General features: G+C 35.1%; 1 protein-coding gene across 2 annotated transcripts in view; it reads right to left on the bottom strand.

Moving 5' to 3' along the window:
• Positions 1 to 25,666, bottom strand: part of ADAM10 (ADAM metallopeptidase domain 10) — a 171,866-nt gene that overhangs the window by 56,570 nt on the left and 89,630 nt on the right. For both annotated transcript variants that reach the window (XM_004452879.3, XM_071214219.1), the window contains exons 5-8: positions 20,704 to 20,804; positions 8,219 to 8,368; positions 5,754 to 5,846; positions 2,185 to 2,368 (exon numbers count right to left, since the gene is read on the bottom strand). In XM_004452879.3, the coding sequence (XP_004452936.1) occupies positions 2,185 to 2,368; positions 5,754 to 5,846; positions 8,219 to 8,368; positions 20,704 to 20,804 (528 nt within the window). The remainder of the gene's footprint in view (positions 1 to 2,184; positions 2,369 to 5,753; positions 5,847 to 8,218; positions 8,369 to 20,703; positions 20,805 to 25,666) is intronic.

The raw sequence follows: 25,666 nt of genomic DNA on the forward strand, positions 1-25,666 counted from the left end.
TAGGGAAATACAAATTAAAACAACAATGAGATATCATGTAACACCACAAAGAATAGCCATTATTTAAAAAACAGACAACAATAAGTGCTGGAGAGGATGTGGAGAAAGAGGAAAACTCCTTCACTGTTGGTGGGAGTGTAAAATGGTGCAGCCTCTATAGAATACAGTCTGGCAGTTCCTCAGGAGGCTAAATATAGAACTGCCATATGATCCAGCAACTCCTTTACTAGGAATATATCCAGAAGAACTAAAAACTATGACATGGACTGACATCTGCACACTGATGTTCAAAGCAGCATTCACAACTGCTTCAAGATGGAAACAACCCGAGTGTCCATCAACTAATGAATGGATAAAGAAAATGTGGTATATGCATACGATGGAATACTATGCTTCAGTAAGAAGAAATGAAATTGGGACACTTGTGATAACATGGATGAGTCTTGAAGACATTATACTAAACAAAGTAAGCCAGACACAAAAGGACAAATATTGCATGGTCTCATTAATAAGAACTAAATACAAAGAATAAACACATGGAGTTAAAACCTAAAGTATAGGTTTTTAGGATATAAGAGGAGGGTTGAGAAGAACTACTGATGCTTAATGTATGTAGAAGTTTTAATTAACTTGACTGTAAAAGTGTGGAAATGGATAGAGTTGATGGTAACACATTAGAATGAGCAGCAACTGGTTTATAAATAGGACTGAAAGCTAAAGAATAATCTAGGGACTGAAAAACACAGTGAACCCAGAGATGGATGAGGATCGTGATTAAGAGTATAAATGTAAGAGTGTCCTTCTGTGAGCTAGAGCAGATATACATCACTATTGCAGGGTGGTAAGAATGTGGAGAAGCATGGGAAACTACAATTGGTGTTATCTACAGATTGTGGATACTGCAATATTCTTGCATCAACACCAAAGATGTAATGTGTTGATAATGGAGGTGTATGGAAAAAGTGTGCCAAATGTATGCTATGGACCATGGCTGGTGGTAATAGTCTGATATTATCTCATAATCTGTAGCAAATGTTCCACCACAGTGTAGAGAATTGGTGAAGGGGTGCTGTACGGGAAATCTACACGTATATATGATTGTTTTGCAAGTTCATGACCTGTGTAATAAAAACATATTTTTAAAAAATAGGGTGGGTTGGGGGGAAAATACACCAAACATGAGACAGGGACTATAGTTGGTAGTAATATTTTCATGATGCTCTTGCATAGTTTGTAACAAATGTTTCACAACAATGCAAGGTGTTGGTGGAGGGGTGGTGTATAAGACCCCTATATGATGTTATGCATGTTTATTTTGTAAGTTCACAATCTTTACTATACACTTATTGTTTATGCATGTTCATGTATGAATGATATATTTCAATTAAAAAATACATTAAAAAAAAGATTTAAAAAAATCTATACAGCAAAATTTTTATATTCGGAGCCTGGAATCCTTTCCACTCTTCTTTCAATAAACAAGTTTGCATTTTTCTAAACTAGGCTACTGAACATATTATACTATAAATCACAAATCCACACTACCCCAAACTGAATGGGAAGGAGATTTTCTCAATGACGTAGCTTTCATAGCTAAGGTAGAGACCTCAGCAGTGTGGCTCAGGTAGTGAGGCCAGTGGAACTGTAGCAACTGAAGCCTCCTGCCTTCATCTCTTTTCAGCAACACTTTCCTTTTGGTAAAATAAAGGTTAGAAACTGAAAGAATTTTTTTTTTCCTTTCTACATGCTGCTCCTGACCAAAGTTTCTCTGTTCTATATTCCGTGACAAAACAGAAAGCAAAACTATCATTTCCCTCTTTTGACTCTAAGACCCCTTATTAGAATAAATATTTAATAACGTTTATTAACCTTTTTGAAAAATGCAAGTTTTACTTTTGGTTTCAGAAATGAGTATCACCTTTTCTCCCAAAAAATTATTTATTTCAGCTACTGAAAGTACCAAGTTGTCAGGACATCTCTCTGTTAGCACTGATTTTAAAAATAAAAGGCTGCTTCATCTATTTTGTCATTTACACGATACTTATACACCTTGGCTAACACAAGCTGAGTAAAATAAGATATTGTACAAGTATCCATTTCTCCTATATTTTTAAAAATTCAGTGTGCCCTGAAAATTGCTTTTTGTTTCAAGTATTAAGTAGAGACATTAGTTACATAAACTACCTGATGGTGCTCCAACCCAAGCCAGACCAAGAACACCATCATCAAAATCTCGGTCTGTGAAGACATAGGCCAAACAGTAGTCATCATGATTCTGTTCAGAATTCAATTCCAAAAACTTCTCCACTCCAATATTTGGGAAACGGAAAGGATTTGTAGAGTCCTTCTCATCAGCAGTTGTATTGATCTAAAATCCAAAACAATAATTAAAAAAAAAAAAAAACAATTTATATTAGCAGAGCATTAGTGTAAGGTCTCTGCTCACCTCCTTCTAGACAATATGTTTGGGGCCCAGGAGAAATTAGGTCAGAATTAAAGCTTCTTGAGTTATTCCCACTGCCCCCATCACTGAGCTGATGCTAGAAGAGAAAAGAAAGGGGGTAATAAGAGAGAGAGAAAGAGAGGGAGAGTGGGATAGAGGGCAAAGGCAAGGTGGGGGTTCAATTTCTGAGCAAGTATTCTCCAGATTCCTGAACACTGACTACTTGGGAAGAAAGAACAAGTTCTGTTTTCAAAACTTATAAAAAAAGCTCTAATAAAGAAAGCACACTTTTTCATATTTAATCATCCAAGCAAGTCTCCAGTGCTAACTTCTTACATATGGTGACAAGTATAAGGATATAAAACTTAGAAATTTTTGGAGTAATGAAAATGCTCAAATTTGAAGTGATGAATGCACAGCTCGGTGATTATACCAAATGCCACTAATTATACACTTTCAATAAATTATATGGTTTATGAACAAAAAAAATAGGGTGGGTTGGGGGAAAAACACACCAAATGTAAGAAATGAACTATAGTTAATAGTAATACTTTGACAATGACCTTTCATAGATGTTTCATAATAATTCAAATTATTTGTGGTGAGGTGATGTATATAAGCCCTGTATGATGTTATGCATGTTTGTTTTATAGGTTCATAACTTTTACTACACATTGACTGTCAAGACTGTCAGTTCAGGAGACAAATCACTTTCTTGGTTCTCATTGCCTTATCCAGTCATATGAGTCAAGCCCAACTGACTGTATGTAGTTTCCCTCTATGTAGGGAAATTATTTTCTTCCTACTGTCAACTCACTTCTCTTACTATCTCAAGCTGAGTTCCTCCAGAATGTTTCTTTGATACTTTGCTGCTATACTTCTGGGTGTAGAGTCTTCCTTCACAATCTGAAGAATAATCTCCACTGATACCAAACGTCTACTAAACAAAAGCCTTCATTTAGTAGCACCTATCTCGTTTTAGACACCCCTGGCTGTCCTTTGAAGTGCTAGAACAATTGTGCTTTCCACAGGTAAGCCAAAGAATTGCACACAAGACAGCTAATAGAGAATAAAATGGGATATGTATGAAAGTAAATGTTTTTACTAGAAGGCAAACCTCAGTCTATTGAAAATGGTGATGGTAAGGGGATGATATAATAGCTGGCACAGAATACATAATGAGATATACAGGTCTTTTTAGAATCCATACCCTCCAGTAAAACCAAGGGGCTGAGAAATAGGATGGTAAAAGTACCAATGAGGGCCAGGGCAACTGCCTAAGGATAGCGCTCAGTACATCTGGTTTAACCATTAACAATTAACCATTAGCAATCAGTTAAGGTCATTTAACACAAATAATCCAAAAGCAAACACTGTGTATATTAAATGTAGTGCATGCTTAGAAACATGCTACAGATGGCTTTCTCTGACAAAATACAAAAATGGAATTCCCTGATACTTCTATAACATTGGTTATAAATTTGAAAACTGCATCTAAATTCTGGTTACCTATATTAAAAATGGAATGGTTATTTATACATTTGCTGATATAATAAAAATTTTAAATGATCTAATGGGTCATCAACAATCTTCAACAAATGAGGATTAAACTAAAGTTTTCAGTTAAAGGCCTAAAAACAACCAAGTGCCAAATTATCCATTAATATATAAGCATTTCTTCACAATGCAAGTCATTCTACTTAAAAAAAACAACAACAATGTATTTCACTAATATTTGTTTAGGTTTTCTCTACTTTTAACTATTTTGTTCTGCCTACTAAAAAGCAATATGATGGACTAAAGTAGACTTACTGGTATTCTACTATAGACTCGTGATTCTAGCAATGGAAGAAATTATATCATTGATGTGGGGGCAATGGTCACTGGAGTTCTGAGGGCAGGAAGATGGAAAAACAGGTTTAGCACGGAGGCATTTTTGGGATTTGGTAATTATCCTAAATGACGTTGCAATGATAGACTCAGGTCATTATATATCTTGACAAAACCTACAGAACTGGGAAGAGAGAGTGTAAACTACAATGTAAACTGTAATCCATGCTTAGAGGCAATGCTCCAAAATGTGTTCATCAATTGCAATGAATGTACCACACTAATGAGGGATGCTATTAATGTGGGGAAGTATATGAGGGATGTTGTTAATGCAGGAAAGTGTGGGAGATATGGGGAACAGGCATGTGTGAGTCCCCTATAATTTTACGTAACATTTATATAATCTAAGTATCTTTAAAAAAAATTAAAATAAAAAAAGCAATACTTATACCACTTATCACTTTTACCTGCTCATTTAAGAGTTTCTATTAATCTCGAAATACATGAAAGCAACTGATTATGAACAGTTCTTACACCACACATCTACAAAACCATATTTCATCCTAAGACAATCCAATTTAAGATTTAATCATACTACTAAAAGGACCATCTATAGCTATGTTATTAAATATGCGCTAAAGTTTTCTAGTATATACATTTTTCCCTAATAAAACATATTTTAGAAAAATAGGAGAGCATAAATAGGAAGAAACCCTGTGACAAATACTTTTGAAAATAGATGATTCTTTAAAATTCAGGTTGTATATGTGATTTATAAATTCAGATTCTTAAAAGCTATAAACATTGAAAAAACTTATATTTAGAATTTTATTTTAAAGAATTAGCCCAATTACCTCAGTAAATTTCAGTTTATTGATTTTCCAAAAAAAATTATAAGATCAAATAAGTTTAGAAAACTATGGGTTTCTTTATGAAGGACTTCTCAAAACTGAAGCTATGTTAGTGTGCACTGTGAATTTTCAAGAAGAGGGTAGAGTATTAAGTGTTTTTCTAACTTCTCATTGTATTTAACCACTACATCTATCATCCTCCTTTCCGGTAGCTCAAAATGGAGTACACTCTGAGAAATATTACACAAAGAAAATCTTAAGAAAACTGGGGAATAATATCAGTGGAGTAAAAAAGTACTGTATCCCTATTTATTAAGAGGTTGATGCTTTCTTATGTTAATTAGATAGAAAACATCATCTTAGCTCTTGTGTAGTACAGATTCCAGATTAGGGCCCTATAGATTTAATTCTTAAATCATAAATCCAGGTACCCCTGTGTGTAGACATATATGCATGAGTATATCTAGCTATAAAAAGATATAAGTAAGCAAAAGTAAAAAAACTGTATCACAATAGATACAATTTAATTATTGAATGCATAAAGATGATATAAACATAAACATTTTTCTTTTGCAAACATGGTCCTTATTTTTTCTTTTTTAATGTTTTTAACTATTAAAGATCCTTACTCTTATTCGTTTCACCATGAAACTGATGTTACGGATTCCGGAGAAGTCGGTAGTCTGGTAAATTGTATCAATCGCTTTAACATGACTGGATATCTATTGATTTAAAAAAAGAACAACATTTGAGAGGCGATGTTGAAATGTGAAGAAGATTGTGAATTTTCATCTTCCAAATCAAGAATTAATTATCCATGTTCTACCACATTCAAAATTTTAGATGTCTTTATCATATACTGGGATAAGAAAGATTAGTGAGCTGTGCATATGAGGGGAGATTCTGACCCTTAACCAGCCTTTTTTCTGGCCAAATGCAAAACTGCACTCCTGCTTCCATCACTAAGACTTTGTTTCTTCAATCAGCTCTACAATACCAGACCTCTATTCCTTTTCACATGATACTTCCTTATGCCTAGAGTATCTTTCTCTATCCATCCTTCAGACTCATCTCAAACATCTTCATAAAAACTTCCTTGATAATCTCAGGACACTCAGTCATACCCTGACTTCAGTCCTTCTACTGCTGCCCTAGTACACATTCTGTATACACTGGGCACTGTTCTAGGTGCTGGGAATACAGTCATGAACAAGATATACAAGTTCCCTATAAGCTTACAGAGCCTCTTCTGGGAAGTAGTACTGAGGTGGGAGTGTTAACACAAATATAAATAACATACTTTCAGATGTTGTTAATTTTAGCAGATAAACACAGTGATAGGTTACAGGCAGATTATTTACCTAGCTGACTATCAACTAAACTGTGAGCTTGTTGAGGGGAGGACTGTGTCTCATTTACCTCTGAATAAGGTAAGTGCTAAATAAATATTGATTGATTACAGGGAGTTCAAGTACAAAGCCATAGTAGTCTCACCTTGACTTCTAAACCGCTCTTTACACAATGTTCTCATCTTCATTTACAAAAAGCACTCGTTACCATTTAATGCAAAAACATGTATATATATTTCAAAACTATTTTCAAAGAAATTACATAATTATAAGACACAGTCAAGAAGAAGAACTAAAAAAATAATAATTTCAAAAGCAGTCCAGGCTGCTAAACATTGTTAAAGAAAGTCCTAACAATGCTGATAGAGTCTATTACGAATTTATGTTGTCTAACCTCAAGATACACCTAGCAATTCCTAATTCATGTCTCACTGTTTCTACTTTATTCCCAACAGTTTCAGTTCCAAACATTTCTCCACAGATGACTATACTTCATACTTTACTGAGAGTCCATCTTGACTTCCCCCTTTACTTAGCTTCAAATTTCTCTACCTTTATCCATTTCTGTCTTCCTCATCCCTTACTGTATCTTCCAGTATATTGTTTCACATGAATTTTTCTTTCTCATACCTTATACTGCTTCTCTACTGGATCTTCTACCTCTTCCCACCAACTTTCTGAAGTATTCCCTAAACCCCCTTCCCCAAATATTCTGTGTCATTTCTAAGCCATATTTTTTTCCTATTTTGCAAATTTTTTGAAACCTCACCTCCTCTACACCAACCCATTCCTAAGGATATGCAATATTTTTACTCTCATAACTTACCCAAAAGCTTGTTTAAAAGACATCGATAATCATTCTCTTTACTATTTCTGCAATATGACACTACTAGTTATGCATTTTGTCTTAAAATCTGCTTCTTCCTTGGCTAATCCTATTTAATCTCCTTTAATTACATTTTTCCTCACTAACTTCACTTCCTCATCCTATTCAGTATATTCAGATATCTCTTTCAGTTTCTTCCCTTTAGAATTTATTCTCTCCCTTCGTTTTAACTGTCTCTTTTGTACTCCTAAGAGTCAAGCAAATAGCTCAAAGATAACCCCTACATTTTCAATATCTTAAGGGAATGACTATCTGGCTTTTAAACACACCTAAAAATAAGCTCATCACCACCACCGAAACCAATTCCTCTGATTGTTCATTTACACTATTGGTACCTCCTTCCATTCTCTCAGACTCAAATCTTTCGAGTCAAAAATGACTAACTGGGTGTCTCTGACATGAAGGACAATTTGAAAGGTACCCTCAAAAATTTTATACTGTAATAAGGGTTGAAAAGACACAAATCCAAATAATAGTATAACTTAGAAAATACTAAGTACAGTGGGAATACAGAATAGAAATTAAATACTTCTGTTTGGAAGGATTCCTCTGTTTTGAAAGCCTTTCCTTCTTATGGCCACCAATGAAAATTCAACCCTTTTTTCAAACCTAAGTTCCAGTGTCACCATCTCCTTCCTGAAACAAATTTCTTACATCTATCTTTTGTGACATTTAAATATCCTAACTGGTTTCAGTTATCTGTGAATTTTTCTTACATGTTTTATGATATTACAACTGAAAATAAACTTTTTCTCCAAAAAGACGTATTATTAACTTCAATTTTTAGGAAAAAATACAAGTATAATTAAACAATATAAGAGCACAAGAACAGCTAAAATAGTACCAAAATTATAAATACCTGCGCAATCACAGCTTCCCGTGTTCCATAATATTTAAAGAACAGATGATCAGTCTGAATATAAAGTTGACAAGTATTTTTTTCAGCTGAAGTTGTACGTTTTTTCCTTAGGAGCTCTGGACCATTAGCAGCATAGTCTTCTTGAGGTTTCTATATGTCAAAAAGAGTATTTATAATAATTAAGATGCTTCCTTATTTTAATTTTATGTAGTCAGGAATATACATTAGAAAAATTTCACATTCTGCCTTATTCTAAAACATAATAGGAATTTCTGTACCATTAAAATTTTTTCATATAAATACCACTTTCAGTCTCATAATATTCTACCATGTAGATGATTTATTATTTTTTAAGAATTCCTTCATTTTTAAGCATTTTCAAAACACACCTTTAAATACATATTCATTTAAACCTAAAGCAGTTCTTACAGTAGTTTACAATATTTTATATTTTCTTTGCCCCACCTCTAAAACACAATCAATCATCCTGGCCTGTCAAATTTATTTCCTAAACCCCTAGAGAAGCTGCCCATTCTCTCTGGCTTCATTGCTTTATTTTTTATTTTTGCTTTTTTGTTTGTTTTCTTTTTTGCTCCATCACATTAGCATAAGCTACCATTGCTCTTTACCTAGAATAATGCAATGATTTAATTTAATCTATATTCACTATGGGCCTTCAATATTGCAATATTGCAATCTTCTTCAAATTGCAAATGTGAAAATGTCACACAGCTTAATATATTTCAATAACTTCCTATTACTCTAAATCCTTTATATGCTCCACCAAATCAGCAATGCATAACCTCAACTCACCTGTCCAAATTTCTCATTCCTTATTTCTACAACAAAGAGATCCTACCATAATACCCAAACTCTAGCTCTTTGTACTATAGCTGTAACAAGTCTTTCCAATCCTCCAACACACCAGTCTGTCTCCTGCCATAGTCTTTGCACATGCTGATGCTACCTCTCCTCCTGATATAGTTAACTCCTAACCTTCCTTCAGTCTCAGCAATTAGGTCAATTCAGTCATTACAACCACTCATTGAACCATGAACCCGATTCTTAATTTTGGACTCATATTGTATACCCTCCTTCCTTTTCTCTTGGCAACTCCATGTGACCATGAAGTTTAAATTGTGGATTATGATGAGTATCAATACTATTATAAAAACTTACTGCAGTTCTAAATAGTAGTACACTTGGGGTTGAATGTAGTATCCTAGCTGTATTTTAGTAATCGTTTGCTAAGGATTTTTCATTTAGATGATATCCAAGTCCCAGTGTGTAGAGTTAGTAAATGATCCAAATATTTGAGAAGCATTTCAAGTGCACATATTTATGCCATGCAAGTTCATTTTCACAATCATGTTATTCCATACCAAAAAGAGTAATACATTAATCTTAGCTACTGCTGAAGTAATACATGCAAGATTTTCTACTCTGGGAAAGAAAAAACAAAAATAGATGGAATGGCTTAACGAGAAAAGACTTTTAATAAAGTAAAGTTTTAAATTAAGGAGTTCCTAATCTTAAATACAAAGGAGACCCCCCCAAGCAGTGAAATTAACATAGAAGTTGACAAATTTGTCAATAAAGTAGTTTGGATCTTTTATTTTGGGTTTTGGTTTCTGTCTGACTGTTCTCTCAGTTACTGAGAGATATTATCCACTATGTAATCTATTTCTCCTTTAGGTCCCGTCAATTTTTACTTTATATATTTTAAAGCTCTGGTATTATGGACATGGAAAAGTTAATAATATTATAACATCATAGGGGAACTGAATCTTTATCACTATGAAATATATCTATTTAGTAATGTTTTAGGCATTAAAGTCTTCTACCACCCCTACCCCCACCCCCGGTGATTTTGCTGTCTGTGTCCATTCGCTATGTGATCTTCTTTGTCTGTCTCCTCTTCTCATTTTCTCCTCTAGGCTTCACCGGGATTCAATCCTGGGGACCTCTGACTTGGGAGAGAGGTTCCCTGTCGCTTGTACCACCTCAGTTCTGGTTTCTGTCACGTCTTGCCTTGACTTTGCCCTGGATCTCTCTTTTGTTACATCATCATCTTGGTGCGACACTCCTTTACAAGGAGGCCCTAGGGATTGAACCCAGGTCCTCCCATATGGGAGACAGAAGCCCAATCACTTGAGCCACATCTGCTTCCCTGCATTAAAGTCTTTATTCAATATTAATACATATAATTTTCATTAGAGTCAGCAAATGTTATTTGGTACCCTTAAACTCTCAATCTTTCTATGTGTTTATATTTTGTAGGTAGCTATGCTAAAATAAATGTTTTTTTAAAAATCAGTCTAATGCTCTCTTTTAATTGATGCATGTAATTCACTTGTGTTTAACATAATTACTAATGTATTTGGGTTTAAATCTACAGTTCTACTGTTTATCTTCTATTTGTCCTGCCTGTTCTACATATTTTCTTTCCTTCTTTTGGATTTACTGATTTTATTATTCTTTCATTCCCCTCTATTAGCTTTTTAGTTGTATATTCTTTTACTATTTTTAGAAGTTAAATTAGAGATAATATAAATCTTTGACTTCTCAAAGACAAATACAAATTAAAACCTTTACCTGTTCACAGAAAATTCAAGAATTGCAGAAACCTGTAATTACATTTTCCTCACTCCTGATTTATGTGCCATATATACATAATTGTCTCCTCCCTCTATATACAAATACACACATACCAATATATACAACCCCTCCAGTTCTTATTAACCATTATACAGCCAATATTCACTAAAGTTATCCATTTTGTTCTTCTTCATTCATCTACAATGCTAATATTTGAGGTCACCATATTTTCACCTGAAAAAAACCTTTCAGTGTGCTCTTCTGATTTGGTTTTTTGTTTTTGTTTTTTTTTTAACCTTTCTTCACTGAGTACAGAATTCTAGGATGGCAGTTATCTTGTTTCAGTATATTCCACTATCTTCTGGTATCAACTGTTTCCAATGAGAAATAAGCTGTTATTTTTACAGTTGCTTCTCTGAAGGTGGAAGCCTTTTACTCTAGCTGCTTTTAAGGTTATATCTTTGGTTTTTAGACTTTTCTAATAATGTACTTGGATGTTGTTTTCTTTGTATAGTATTTATCCTGATTGGAGTTCATGAGACTTAATGAATTTCTTGTTTGATGTCTCTGTCATATCTGTTTATTTTCATTTCTCTGATGAAATTCTAAATTTTGTATTTTATGTACTTGAACTTATTAAGGGCAGTCAGGTTAAGTTTGCATCTGATCACTTCATTATCTGGGTCCTGCTAGGCTCTATTTCCTCTGCCTTTTGATTCTCCTGTTCTACTGTGTCTCATTTTACATACAATACTGATTTTGAACTGAGTGCCACACAAAATACATGGAAGACTATAGATATAATGTGAGGCTTTAGGGTATAATATCTTCTAAAGAGGTTTACTTTTGATTCCAGCAAGCACTTAGGTTAGATACATTTGCAATTCTGGACCACTTTTGTGATCCATTCCAACCAAGGAATGAGAATGATATAAAATGAGATATGATATAATGAAGATAGGTAGGATACTTTCTGATTCACTCCTACTCCTATGAGGTCATAACCCTTTGAGGTCCCAACCTAAAGCTCTCTTGAAAGACCCTCAACAATGTATTATCTTTAGGTCATGAGTCTGGAGAGGTCTCCTTGGCTTTACAGTCTCTCAGCAACCTCCTCAGGAACTGAGACACATCTGGAGAAAGGGTAGCCCCAAATGCCAAGCTCACCTTCCTAGTTGTCCTCTTTTTCTAAGCTCTTGGCTCCACAATTCTTCACAGCCTTGATGTAATTCCAGTGCCTTCAAACAGATGCACATGTGTACATATGCACACATATACACACATACACACACACCTACATCTATTTATGTAGAGAGATACAGATATCTTTTGTGTCCTGGTTGGTTTTTATTAGTTGTTCTAAGCAGGAAAAGGAGCACTTCTCTATTTCATATAAACAATTATTTGTCAATTTTATGTATTATGAATATCTTAGTTTCTAACTTGTCTTCACTTTCAGGTATCTTTTTAATGACAAAAACTCTTAGTTTTCATGTAGTCAAATACAGCAGTCTTTTTACAGACAAAGCTTTTATTTCTTATTCAAGGAGTGTTCCTCCCTTCCCCCACCCACAAAATCTAAAATAAACTTTAATATCTTCTTTTGTGAAATGTCTTTTCAAATACTTCGCCCCTTTTTAAATTGGGGTTGTGCTTTTTGTCTTTTGTTGAGTTACAAGGGCTCTTTATAGATTCTGGAAAGAAGCTTTTTGTCAACACATGTATTGTGGACCTTTTCCTTGGTCTATAGCTTATTTTTTTCATCTTAATTGTGTCTTTTGAGGAAAAGATTTTAATTTAAAGATGTTCAGATTATAAAAACTTTTTGTAGGGTAAGCATTTTTGGGTCTAGGTTTTAAAAAAATGTCTATCATGTTTTCTTCTAGAAATTTTAGTTTTAACATGGAGGTTTTTAATCCATTTTGGGTTAATTTTTGTTTAAGATCTGAAGTGCACGTTAAGTTTCAATATTTTTCTTATGAATATCCAAATGTTCCTGTACACTTTTTTTTTTAAGAAGACTAACCTTTCACCATTAAATTGCCATAGGACTTTTGTGAAAGTCTAATGGCTATATGGACTCTCTATTCTATCCCACTGGCCTATAAAATCTATTCTTAGGTCAAGATGACAATGTCTTGAATAATATAGCTTTAGAGTAAGTAACACAAATAGCATAGGATTTAGGTAGCATAAATCCTCCAACATTTTACTCCTTTTGAAAATTGTTTTAGCTAATCTATATCCTTACATTTTCAGTACAACTTATAAAATCAGTTTGTGAATTACTACATAAATTCCCACTAGGATTGTTGATTGATAATGCATTGACTATACAGAACAAACTGGGAAAAATGGACATGTTAACAACACTGAGTCTTCCAACTATGAACAAAGTAAATCTCTCCCACTTACTTGAATCGTCTTTAATTTTTCTTGGCAAAATACTTTGTAGTTTTCCATGCACATGTCTTGCAGGTATTTCAAGTAATTTATTCCAAGTATTTTATACTTTAATGCTATTTTTATTTTTGAGATGTTACTAGTATACAGAATTCAAATGTTTTTTTTTTTTTTGTATACTATGTATCCTGAATGCCCTTAGTAAGTTTACTTATTACTAAGGATTACTCCCGTAAATTTTTCTTACATTTCCATGGATACCCTGGTTACCTATAAATAAAACCACTTTCACTATTTCCTTTTCAATCTATATGCCCTTTCTTTTCCTTGTCTTATTCTGTCTAGGACTTCATGCAATGCCAAATCAAAGTGAGAATGGAATCCTTGCTTTGTCGCTGGTCTCACAGAAAGGGATTCAGTTGCTCATTATAAATATGTTAACTGTATAGTTTTCACAGAAGCCCTTATTAGTCTGAGGAATTTCCTTCCATTTCTTTGTCAAATGTTGGATGTTGAAACTCGACAAATGCTTCTTTGCTAGCTAGTCTACTGAGATGATCATTTGGGTTTCCTCTTTTATTAACATGGTAGATTACACTGATTAATTTTCTAATGTTAACCTGTCTGGCATTTCTGATATAAACTCCATTTGACCATGAAGTATTATCTTTTTTTAATATATGGCTGCATTTGATTTACTAACATTTTGTTTAAGAAATTCTGCATCCATATTCATGAGGGATCTTGGCTTGCAGTTTAGTTCCTTTGTAATATCTCTGTCTTGTTTGGTATCAAGGCAATGTTAGCCTCATAAAATGTGCTCAGAACTATTTCCTTCTCCCCTTTATTTCCTTAAGGACCGACCATGTCTAAGATTGGTATTATTTCCTTCTTAAATCTTGATTGAATTCAACAGCGATGTTATATATCTGGGCTTGGAAGTTTCCTTGATGGAATATTTTTTAGTATCAATTTAATTTCATTCACTCATATACACACACTTTATTTTTACCTATTGTTGTTTTCTTAATATGTGTCTTTAAAGGAATTTGCCTATTGAATGTGTATTGCTGAATTTTCACTAGAGGTATTCAAACATTGGCAGAAACAATTCATGTTTGTAGTGACATCACCTTTCATTCCTGTTTTCTATTTCTTAATCAAACTAGCTAGATGCTTATCAATTATATTAATCTTTTCAACTGACTTTCTCTACCACTTGTTTTCTATTTCACTGATAGTTGCTCTGACCTGTTGCTTTATGCCTTCTATTAAGTGTTTAATTTATTCTTACTTACCTTATATGACTAATTGTTAGAGCTTTCTTCTTTTCTAATACGATCATTTAAAGTTGTAAATTTCTCTCTAAGCACTGCTTTAGCCAAATCCCACAAATTTTATTGTTGTATTTTTTTATCAATCAGTTCAAAACGGTTTCTAATTGAATTATTTAATTTCCAAATATTTGGGGATTTTACAGATTATTTTGTTACTGATTTCTAATTTAGTTCCTTTGAGATCAAAGAACTTATTCTGCATAATTTCAAGTCTTCTAAACGCACTGAGACTTGTTTAATGCCTAGCATATGTTCACAAATGTTCCACGTGTACTTGAAAAGCACGTGTATTCTGCCATTAAGTGGAGTGCCTATAAATGTCAATTAGGGCAGACTGATTAATAGCATTGTTTAATTGTCTTAACAAAGCTTCTGTCTACTTGTTCTATCATTTACTCAAATATGAGTATAACCTTCAGCTATAATTTATGAATTTTTCCATTTCTCTTTTCCATTGTCAAGTTTTTGCTTCATGTATCTCATAACTCTATTATTAATTTCATAAACATTTAGGATTGTTACTTATCTTTGATGAAATGACATTATCGTCATTACGAAATGTCCCTTAATATAGTAGCAGTACTCTGTGAACTGAAATATACACTGTTTGATATTAATATGATCAAGCCAACATTCTTTTGGTTGGTGCTTGTATGATATGTTTTGCTCTCTTTATACTTTTAAATTAAATATGTATCCTTACATTTAAATTTCATGTCCTTTAGACAGAATCAGTCTTGCTTTTTAACCACTCTGTCTCAACTTTTTATCAATGTTTAGTCTATTTATATTTAATGTAATAATTGATATGGACAGTTTTAAACTGTGTTGATATTTATTTTCTATTTGCCCCATCTGTTCATTTCTTTTTTTATTGTTGTTCTTTTCCTGTCTTCTTTTGGATTACCTCGTCATTTTAAATTATATTTAATTTCCTTCACTGATTGTTAACTATCTCTCTCTCTCTCTATATATATATATATATACACCTCTTACATAACTTTCTCTCTCTATATATACACACATACCTCTTTTATTTTTTTTTTTTTCAGTGCTTGCTATAGGGCAGGAGACATTTCCTGCAAACTTTCTATTAAAGGACATGATGGCAAATATTTAGACTTACAGACCACATGGTCTCTGTCTCTCCCACTGTAGCATGAAATTGGCTGTAGGTACTGTGTAAGTGAATGGGAATTACTATGTTTCAATTTAACTTTTTCATAAAAACAGGCTGCTGGTCCATGAGCCACAGTTTGCTGACTCCTACTCTGGGTTTACTATATATCTTTTAAATATGGCAGTCAACCTACTTAAATTATACAACTTAATGTAAAATGTAAGGAATAACAAAATACTTTCATTCTTCCTCCTTGTGTTCTTTGTGCTCCTGCCACATATTTTGCTTTTCTATATATTAAAAAAACCCTTATTCACTGCTTAACTGTCCTTTCTTCAATTGTCCTATATACAGTAACTCATTTGCTCTGAAACTCTTTCAGAGAATTTTTCAATTCAGATAATGTATTTTTCAACTCTAGAAATTCCATTTGGTTCTTTAATTTCTATTCTCTCATCTTTGTGTACATATTTTTCTTTAATTCTTAGAAGATATTAATAACAGCTGTTTTAAAGTACTTTAAAGTAAAGTAATTTCTTGTTCTATTTCCATTGGGTGGTTTTTTTCATGATTATGAATCATATTTTTAAGTTTGTCATTTTGTAATTAAAAAAATACTAGACACTATTGAAGTTACATTCTTCGGTATGTGAGTTTTGTATCTTCCTTTAAGAAGTATTACTGAGCTTCATTTTGACAGCTAATTTACTTGAGAATCACAGTGATCCTTTTAAGATTTGTCAACTTAGTTAGGGCAGGTCTGGAATAACCATTACCCCAGGGATAGATTAACCCTTACTCAGAGCACAGTTGTTCAGTTCACAGTTTCACCAGCAGTTTTTCTTTCTCTGGTAGTTCGCTTATAAAATCTTCCCCTAGACATGCATTCAGGGATGAACCAACGGACCTCTGGAACTCTTTCTTAGTGTAGTTCCCTCTCTTAGATATGCTATCCATGTAGTCCAGACACACCTCAGCATTTCTGAACATTGACCTATTTCTCTTCAACTCAGCAAAATTGCCGTGTTCATCTTCATACCCAATCATAGTAGCCAAAATTGTGCCTCCAGTCAAAAAGTCAGGGAAGTCACAGAAAGTAACATTTATTGCCTCTCTCTTAGGGATCAGTCCTACATTGTCTGTTGTCCAATGTTTTATATACCAATTACTCCATAACAGCTGGAAAGGGAAATCCCCACTTAATTTTTCTATAAGATTTCAAAGTTTTTGTTGTAGCCATTTAATACTTAAATCCATAGGAAGGTTTCATATTATTTTAAATATGGTATGAAATGGAGATCTAATTTCATCTTTTCCCAACTGGCTAAATATATTTTTCTGAATCCATTTATTCAATGGTTGCTCCTTTTCCTCACTGATTTGAGATCCTACCACTATTACATATCAAAGTTTAATACATGTATGAGTCTGCTCTTAGGAACTCAATTTTATTCCTCTGATCAATTCGTTCATCCTCTGCTAAAACCACACTTTCAACTGCTATAATAAGTCTTAATATTTTAAAGGGTAACTGCCTTTTTCTTGCTTGCCACCTTTAGATGGGCCCTGCTGCTTACTTTATCACATAACATTTTAAACCCATTGAGTATCATACATAACCCTGTTGTGATCTGGACTGGAATTACACTGAATCTGAAAATATGGTGAGAACTAGCATTTTTATGGTATTAAGTGTCATTTTCCACTACCATGATATAGCCCTCCAAGTATTTAAAAAATCTCCTTTAAGATTTCTGCCTTAATTTGCCAGGATTGCTATGACAAATACATAATGGTGAGGACAAGCCTTCATCTTAATCACCACAGTATTTACAGAATCTACCATAGTCTCTAACATAGGACAGAAGATCAATAAATATTTGTTCAATTCTGTAAGAATAAATCTGGGAAGCAGATTTGGCTCAACAAATTGAGTGTCTGCCTACCACGTGGGAGGTCCAGGGTTCAAATGCAGGGCCTCCTGACCCATGTGGTGAGCTGGTCCATGCGCAGTGCTGATGAGCAAAAGGAGTGCTGTGCCACGCAGGGGTGTTCCCTGCGTAAGGGAGCCCCACACGCAAGGAGTGCACCCCATAAAGAGAGCTGCCCCGCGTGACAAAAGTGCAGCCTGCCCAGGAGTGGCGCTACACACACGGAAAGCTGACGCAGCAAGATGATGCAACAAAAAGAGACACAGATTCCTGGTGCCGCTGACAAGAATACAAGCGGACACAGAAGAACACATAGCAAATGGACATAGAGAGCAGACAACTGGGGGGGAAGGGAGAGAAATAAATTTTAAAAATAGTAAAATCTTAAAAAATATAAAAATAAAAAAAATAAACCTCACTTAATACTTGAAAGATCCACCTGAAATAGGTTTATGCCATTTTACAGATCAAAAAATAGATTATAAATCTGCAAAAAACATTACTCCACACCTGACTAGTTTTAGAAAGGATGTCCAAAAATATGACAAGTATTTTGTCATAAAAGAAAAAATGTGTTTTTTTTTCCATTTGGAAATAGTGTTGTGAATAACTCTAACCCTATCACCATGACTAAAGAAGAGGGCCAAAAAACGAATAAAAGAACAGGAATCAAAAGGTGAAATAAATTACAATTAATTAATCAAAAGCACTGACTTTTGTTATTGACAGGTGATATATGGTTGACAGGGAGTTATACAGGGCATATGTCCAGGGTGCGTGGTAATGTTTAGATATACTCACAGTGGCAACAATTAAAAACAACAGCTGGGGGGCTACTGGGTTCCTGGCCGGCGGTGCTCTTCGTGGTCCCTAGGGGAGCAGTGGCAGTCCCCCAGGTGCAACGGTAAGGACCAGGAAGGAATGAGGGTCTAACAGTGAGCCCCTGATACTAATGACTATGCTTGTGAGCCTATATGCCTGATATAAGAACAAGGCCTAGAGCAGCACTGTGCCTAGGAGTTTCCTCCTAACAGCCTTCATGTTACTCAAACGTGGCCAGTCTCGAAGCCAAACTCAGCATGTAAATGCAATGCATTCCCCCCAGCGTGAGACATGACACCCGGGGATGAGCCTCCCTGGCACCGAGGGATCACTACCAAGTAACAGCTGATGATGCAACTAGAAAATGACCTTGAATTAAAGGTTCAACGCGGACCAGCAGAATATCCCTGTCTACATATAATAACAGGAGTTTAAAATGCTGTTTGACCTAATGTAAGGGGGAAATGGAAAGGAGAAATGAGTTTATATGGCTATGAGTTTCTAAAAAAGAGTCTGGAGGTTGTGAGAAGGATTGCCCTTATGCACACCTGAGCAGAGTCTCAGAGACAGATGAAGTAGATACAACCCCAGGTACTGGTTCTTTTGAGGGCTAAAGAGACCCACAGGTTCTATGGTCATGGCAGATGGGATTCACCGCCATGTCGTTGGCCCTTCTTTGGAGCTGGTGTTTCTGCGTGATGGAGCTGGACACAGATGGGATCTCTTTTCACAAGACTTTCATGCTACTTTACTGGAATTGTAGTTGGTGCTGGGGTTTAAGATATATCTAGGGGATTTGAATCTCTGGACTGACACTATGATAGCCAGGCCCTGAACCTCAACAGACTTCAACTCCTACACTCTGATTTATTGGACTTACCATAGTCAGCTAACATGGAGTTGAAGAATGTCAACCACCACACCATGGAGCCTAGAGTGCCTACAACTGAAAGCAAGAGGATTGCATCCAGTATCCATGTGGAATCTAAGCCTCCTCTTGACATAGATGTACAATGGACACAACCAATCCAAGGTCCACAGAGAAAATGTGGCATTGGTGTGGGAAAAGTGGCCATGGTGGCTGCTGGGTGCAGGGAATGGGAGGAAGAGATGAGATGCGGAGGCGTTTTCGGGACTTGGAGTTGTCCTGGGTGGTGCTTCAGGGACAATTACCGGACATTGTAGATCCTCCCAGGGCACACTGGATGGAACGTGGGAGAGTATGGGCTATGATGTGGACCACTGACCATGAGGTGCAGCAAGGCCCAGAGATATACTTAGCAAATGCAATGGATGTGTCATGATGATGGAAGAGAGTGTTGCTTTGGGGGAAGTGGTGGGGTGGGGGGGGTGGGGTTGAATGGGACCTCATATTTTTTTAATGTAATATTTTTTAAAAATGAATTTAAAAAAAAAAAAAAAAAAAAGCACTGACTTTAATTTTTTTCTGGAGGTACCAGGGATTGAGAACCCAGGACCTTGTACATGGGAAGCAGGTGCTCAACTACTGAGCTACATCTACACCCCAATGAGAGTTGGTTTTTTCATCTGTTTTGTTTTTAGGAGGTACTAGGGATCAAACCTGGGACTTCATACATGGGAAACAGGCGCTCAACCACTTGAGCTATATATGCTCCCAAAAGCACTGTGATTTTTATTAGTGTCACCACCAGCCCAGCTTGCCCAGTGCATGAGGCTTTCCAGTGCTAAAAGTGGGGAACCCTCAAGAAAACCAGGGCAATTTGGTCACCCTAATTTTTGTACTAACACAAATAGAGTTATATAAAATGTAAATTCAGATGGAATTTTTTTTCTTTTATGATAAAATATGTAAGGCAGAATGTATTTTGGACATGTAATTTTTCTGAGTCACATAAATTTGTGTTAAAATCACAACACAACTTATTATAAGCAAGTTATCTGGCTTCTTTGAGCACTAAAAAATAATATTTCAGTAGCAGATGTGACTCAAAAGATTGAGCACCTGCTTCCCACGTGGGAGGTCCCAGGTTCAGTGTCCGGTGTGCCTCCTAAAAACAAAGAAACAAACAAAAGGCAAATAGGCACAAGAGCCACCTTTGGGAGAGCCAATATGGCTCAGTGGTTGAGCGCCAGCTTCCCACACATGAGGTCCAGGGTTCAATCTCCAGCCCCAGTACTTCAAAATAATAATAATAATATTACAGTTTTTCTAGAACATACATTTTAAATGCAGGAACACTTGCCCAAGCACATTTCTGTTTCTTAAATGAAAACCAGTCTTAAAAATCTTACCTGTGTTATATCCTCTACACCAGTCATTTGGTACTTCCTCATTTTTTCAAATACTGAGTGGTCTGCACAACCCCCCTGTGGACCATATTTATGGGGATAGTCTAAAACACAAGGAAGAAATGTCATTCTATCACAATGTTTACTACCAAATAACTTATAAATGAGAAATAATTAACTGTCATAATAAATGAAAGTTATATTTATTTAATACCATGGGACAGGCATTATGCTAGACATTCTAATTTTAGACCGGGAAGAGTCACAAGTTTTCCTTCAATAAAGAATCATTGGTCTCTAAGTTGTTACCATATGGATGATTTCTGAATTCTCAAAAAGAACAATCATTTTTATTTTGTGTTTACCTTTCCCACTTTGTATACATAACCTTAATACTGCAATTTACTTCATTTTTTAATTTATAACTTTCACTACAGACACATAAAATTTCCTATGTTGCAAATATAAAAAGGCCCCTGAATCTGAACTATGGCTAGGCTAATATAATTTTATATTTGGCTTGAATTCCTTCAATTAATACTAACTAGCAATAAGAAAAAGTGATCTAGAAATAAGCTCCATAACATGGTAAATGCAGACTAAGATCAAATTTATTTAATGTATAATTCAACTCAATGCTTTACAAATCAGTAACTATTATATCATCATTTGTTTTTCCTCCATATTTTAATAGTAATTCATTTATCCTTAACTAAATTGGTTCAATTTCCAGATAACTGTTCGATTTACTTTGGTCATTTAAAAGTTTATTCCACTCTTTTAAAATTCTATAAACTTCTCCCTTGCTAAGAACCTTCTTATTTCATAAACATTTTATAATTCAATCTAGTAATCATAATCAAGGAAACTGGCAAAAGAAAGTTCCAAGACATGAGAGGGAAAGCATGAAAAAATGTCCAAGTAGATTATAAATGTGATATGTAGAATTATACTTATAAACATGGCATGTAGTTTCTTAAGAATATCTAGAACCTGAAGTGGTTAACAGTGACTTATTTCCTTGGAAATCCTAGTTAAATACTCTAACACTAAACTGGCAGGTAGCAGGCAGGAATTATGAACAATCTACCTAAATTAATATAATAGCTCTGATTTAAACTTTCAATTAGTTTTTATCAGAAGTCCAAAATAGCAACAGCTATAAATACCAATTAATAAATATAAGAGAAATGACAATTTAAAAGTATCATTTAGCAAGCCCATATGTACAAATTGATTTAGGCAAGGAACATTAATGGATGTTAAAAATCATTGGGTCAGATAATAAGACAAAAAAAAATCATTTGGGTGGAAGTTGTGAGCAAACAAGATATTCACAGTCTCTGAAAGTATTACCCCACAAATGACTTATTAAAAAGAAAAAAGCCACCTTTACACTAAAGAAAGATCTATTGATTACCACTTCATTTAACAAGTGATCAAACTTAGCATCACCAAAACTAGGACAACCTGATATATGCCCCTGTTTTGATATAAGAAACATCCAGATTCTCCTATGCAGTTATGTTTGCAGGAAAAAAAAAAGTTTAAACCGAATATAATCCTGCATAAACAAGCAGACGTACCCAGAATGTCAGATATTTTATAACTCACTGGCCTGGATTCTTGGGGGAAAAAAGACAGAAACAGTAGAGAACTAGAGGTAAGGAATCTAGTAGAAATTAAGACACTAAAAGAGACATAACAACATAAAGCAATGCATCAACTTTCTACCTTGGCTTGGGCAGCTATAGGTATTTTTAGGACAGCTGGAAAACTTTGATTATAAACTCTATGAAAGGGTATTATTGAATTAATGTTCAATTTTAGGGGTAAAATGATGTTATAAATATGGAGGGAAATGTACACAGTCTTAAAAGATGTGTGCTTAAGTATTTAGCAGTAAAAGTTTCATGGTGTCTGCAAACTGCTTTCAAATGATTCCCAAAAAGAGCATGTGGGGGTGGGAGAGGCGAAAATGTTCAAAATTTTAGCAAATCTAGGGAAAGGATATTTAAGTGTTCACTGGACAATTCTCTCAACTTTTTTGTAGGATTGACATTTTTCAAAATAAAATTAGGAATAAAAGTCTGTAATATCTATGGAATAAAAACAAGTTCAAATGATTCTGAAGTGGAAAAATAAAGTAACTGAAAACATGCTAAGCAAGAAGAAAATCTGAGAAATATGTATTTGCCATTTACCAAAGGTTGGCTTTGGTAAAAGGCAAATACGATATCATCCAACAAATATTTAATAAGAATCTATCACACAGACTGGAAAGTTTGATAGAGTAATATGCCAAGTTTTTAAAATTCTCACTTTCTAGTAAATTTAGTATATGTATCACAACGATGTTTTTGAAAAAAAGTGAAGGGAATAGACATATATCAGCCACCAATTATTCAAAAAGGGTATTATATCATTTTCTGCAGTGCTGCCTAATGAAGGAAATGTTCCATATCTGCACTGATCAATACTATAGACATTAGTCACAGCCACATGTGTCTAGTAACCAAGTGACAGGTGACATGCTACAGAAGAAATTAATTTTAATTTTATTTCACTTTAAGTAATTTAAATTTCAATAGCTACATGTGGCTGGTGGCTACCTTATTACTCAGGGCAGATATTGAGAATAATGGGGAAGTGGCATGATTATGACAACTAAGATACATGTCAATTCAAATCTGGTCAAATGCAATCTGTGACCCATGTCTCATTTACCCCTCCTTCATCCTTCTATCCTTCTTTACACTATTCATCCATTCATCCAAATATTTACTGAATGCCTGCTGAAGGCCAGGCACAGAGCTCAGGATACAAACTACAAGTCGACAAGAGGTGCTTACAGTTAATAATATTCAGAGAGACAATATCCTAGGATCGCTGCCATATCAGAAATATATAATATAAAAAGTTTACTGAAATCTAAGGGAAAAAAAGGTCTAAATTTGCCACTGGAAAGGGAAGCAATTTGACAAATGAAGGTTTAATCTTGAAGAATATACACATAAACATCTCAGACAAACTGAGCAAAGGCATTTCAACAATTTCTTTGAAAACATACGGTGTTTCAGAAAAAAAGAAGTAGGTCATTATTGCTGAAATTTCAGGTTACAAAAAAGAGAGTGGCAGGAGGTAAGGAACAGAAACAAGGCCAATCATGACGATGCCTGACCTACCAACATTTAATCCTGTGCTAGGCATTTGTAGGGAACAAAGTGTTTGAAGATGGTTTCTATTTTACTCTATATATAACATTTTATTTCTTAAATAATTTTGGAAACAAATAAGGAAAACTGTTAACATTTGTAAGATGGGAATGGCATGGTCACCATGGATGACCTCATTTTGTTTACATTTTGGTTTCTTTGAATGCCTCACTTTTTTTTTTCATTTCCTGAAGTATATCACTCACAAATAAACATACATAAACACTAAGTGGGGCGGAAGACTTGGCTCAGTGGTTAGGGCATCCGTCTACCACATGGGAGGTCCGCGGTTCAAACCCTGGGCCTCCTTGACGCGTGTGCAGCTGGCCCATGCGCAGTGCTGATGTGCGCAAGGAGTGCCCAGCCACACAAGGGTGTCCCCGTGTGGGAGAGCCCCACGCGCAAGGATTGCACCCCATAAGGAGAGCCGCCCAGCACGAAAGAAAGTTCAGCCTGCCCAGGAATGGCGCTGCACACACAGAGCTGACACAACAAGATGAAGCAACAAAAAGAAACACAGATTCCTGTGCCGCTCACAACAACAGAAGTGGACAAAGAAGCAGGAGCAAACAGACACAGAGAACAGACAACCGGGGGGGGGGGATAAATAAATAAATCTTTAAAAAAAAAAAACAATAAGTGTACAGTAATAGCTGTGAACTTAAAAAACAAACATACATAGCATCATACAGGACTCTCATAACTCACTCTGCCACCAATACCTTGCATTGTTGTTAAACATTTAAACTAATGATTAAAGAGCATGGTCAAAATATTACTACTAACCCAAGTATTTTCCCCCAACCCACCCTATAATTATTCCTCATATCATTTATATATGAACATATAAACAATAAATGTAGAGTAAAAGCCATGGACTTACAAAGAAAACATACATCACATTATACAAGGGTCCCATACATCAACCCTCCACCAACACCTGTCCATTGCTGGGAGACATTTGTTACAGATCATGAAAGAATATTGTCAAAATCTTACAACTTGGGAAGCAGACTTGGCCCAGTGGATAGGGTATCCACCTACCACACGGGAGGTCCGTGGAGTTCCCGGACCTCCTTGACCCGTGTGGAACTGGCCCATGTGTAGTGCTGATGCGCACAAGGAGTGCCGTGCCACGCAGTGGTGTACCCCATGTAGGGGAGCCCCATGCGCAAGGAGTGCGCCCCGTAAAGAGAGCCGTCCAGTGCGAAATAAAGTGCAGCCTGCCCAAGAATGGCACCACACACACAGAGATTGACGCAACAAAAGGAAACACAGATTCCCGGGGCTGCTGATAAGGATAGAAGCGGTCACAGAGGAACGCACAGCAAATGGACAAAGAGAGCAGACAGTTGGGGGGGAGAAGAGAAATAAATAAATAAATCTTTTAAAAAAAAATCTTACTACTAACTTATAGTCCTTCTCTTACATGGGGTGTATTTTTCCCCCAACCCACCCTATTATTTTTTTAAAATATATTTTTTATGACAGAAGTTGTAAACTTATAAAATAGCCATGCACATGTGCAGAATTCCCAAACAACATCCATCCATCAACACACCACACTGTGGTGGAACATTTGTTACAGATAAGGTAATATCCTCTGATTGTTACCACCTCCATAATGTACATTTGGCACACACTGTCCATACTGCCCCATTATCAACACAGGACATCTTTGGCACAGATGCAACCATATTACATTATTACTGCTAACCACAGTCCATAGGTCACTCCAGTGGTATTTTTCC

The sequence above is a fragment of the Dasypus novemcinctus genome, chromosome 3 (assembly GCF_030445035.2).
Source record: "Dasypus novemcinctus isolate mDasNov1 chromosome 3, mDasNov1.1.hap2, whole genome shotgun sequence".
Taxonomy (NCBI): Eukaryota; Metazoa; Chordata; class Mammalia; order Cingulata; family Dasypodidae; genus Dasypus; species Dasypus novemcinctus.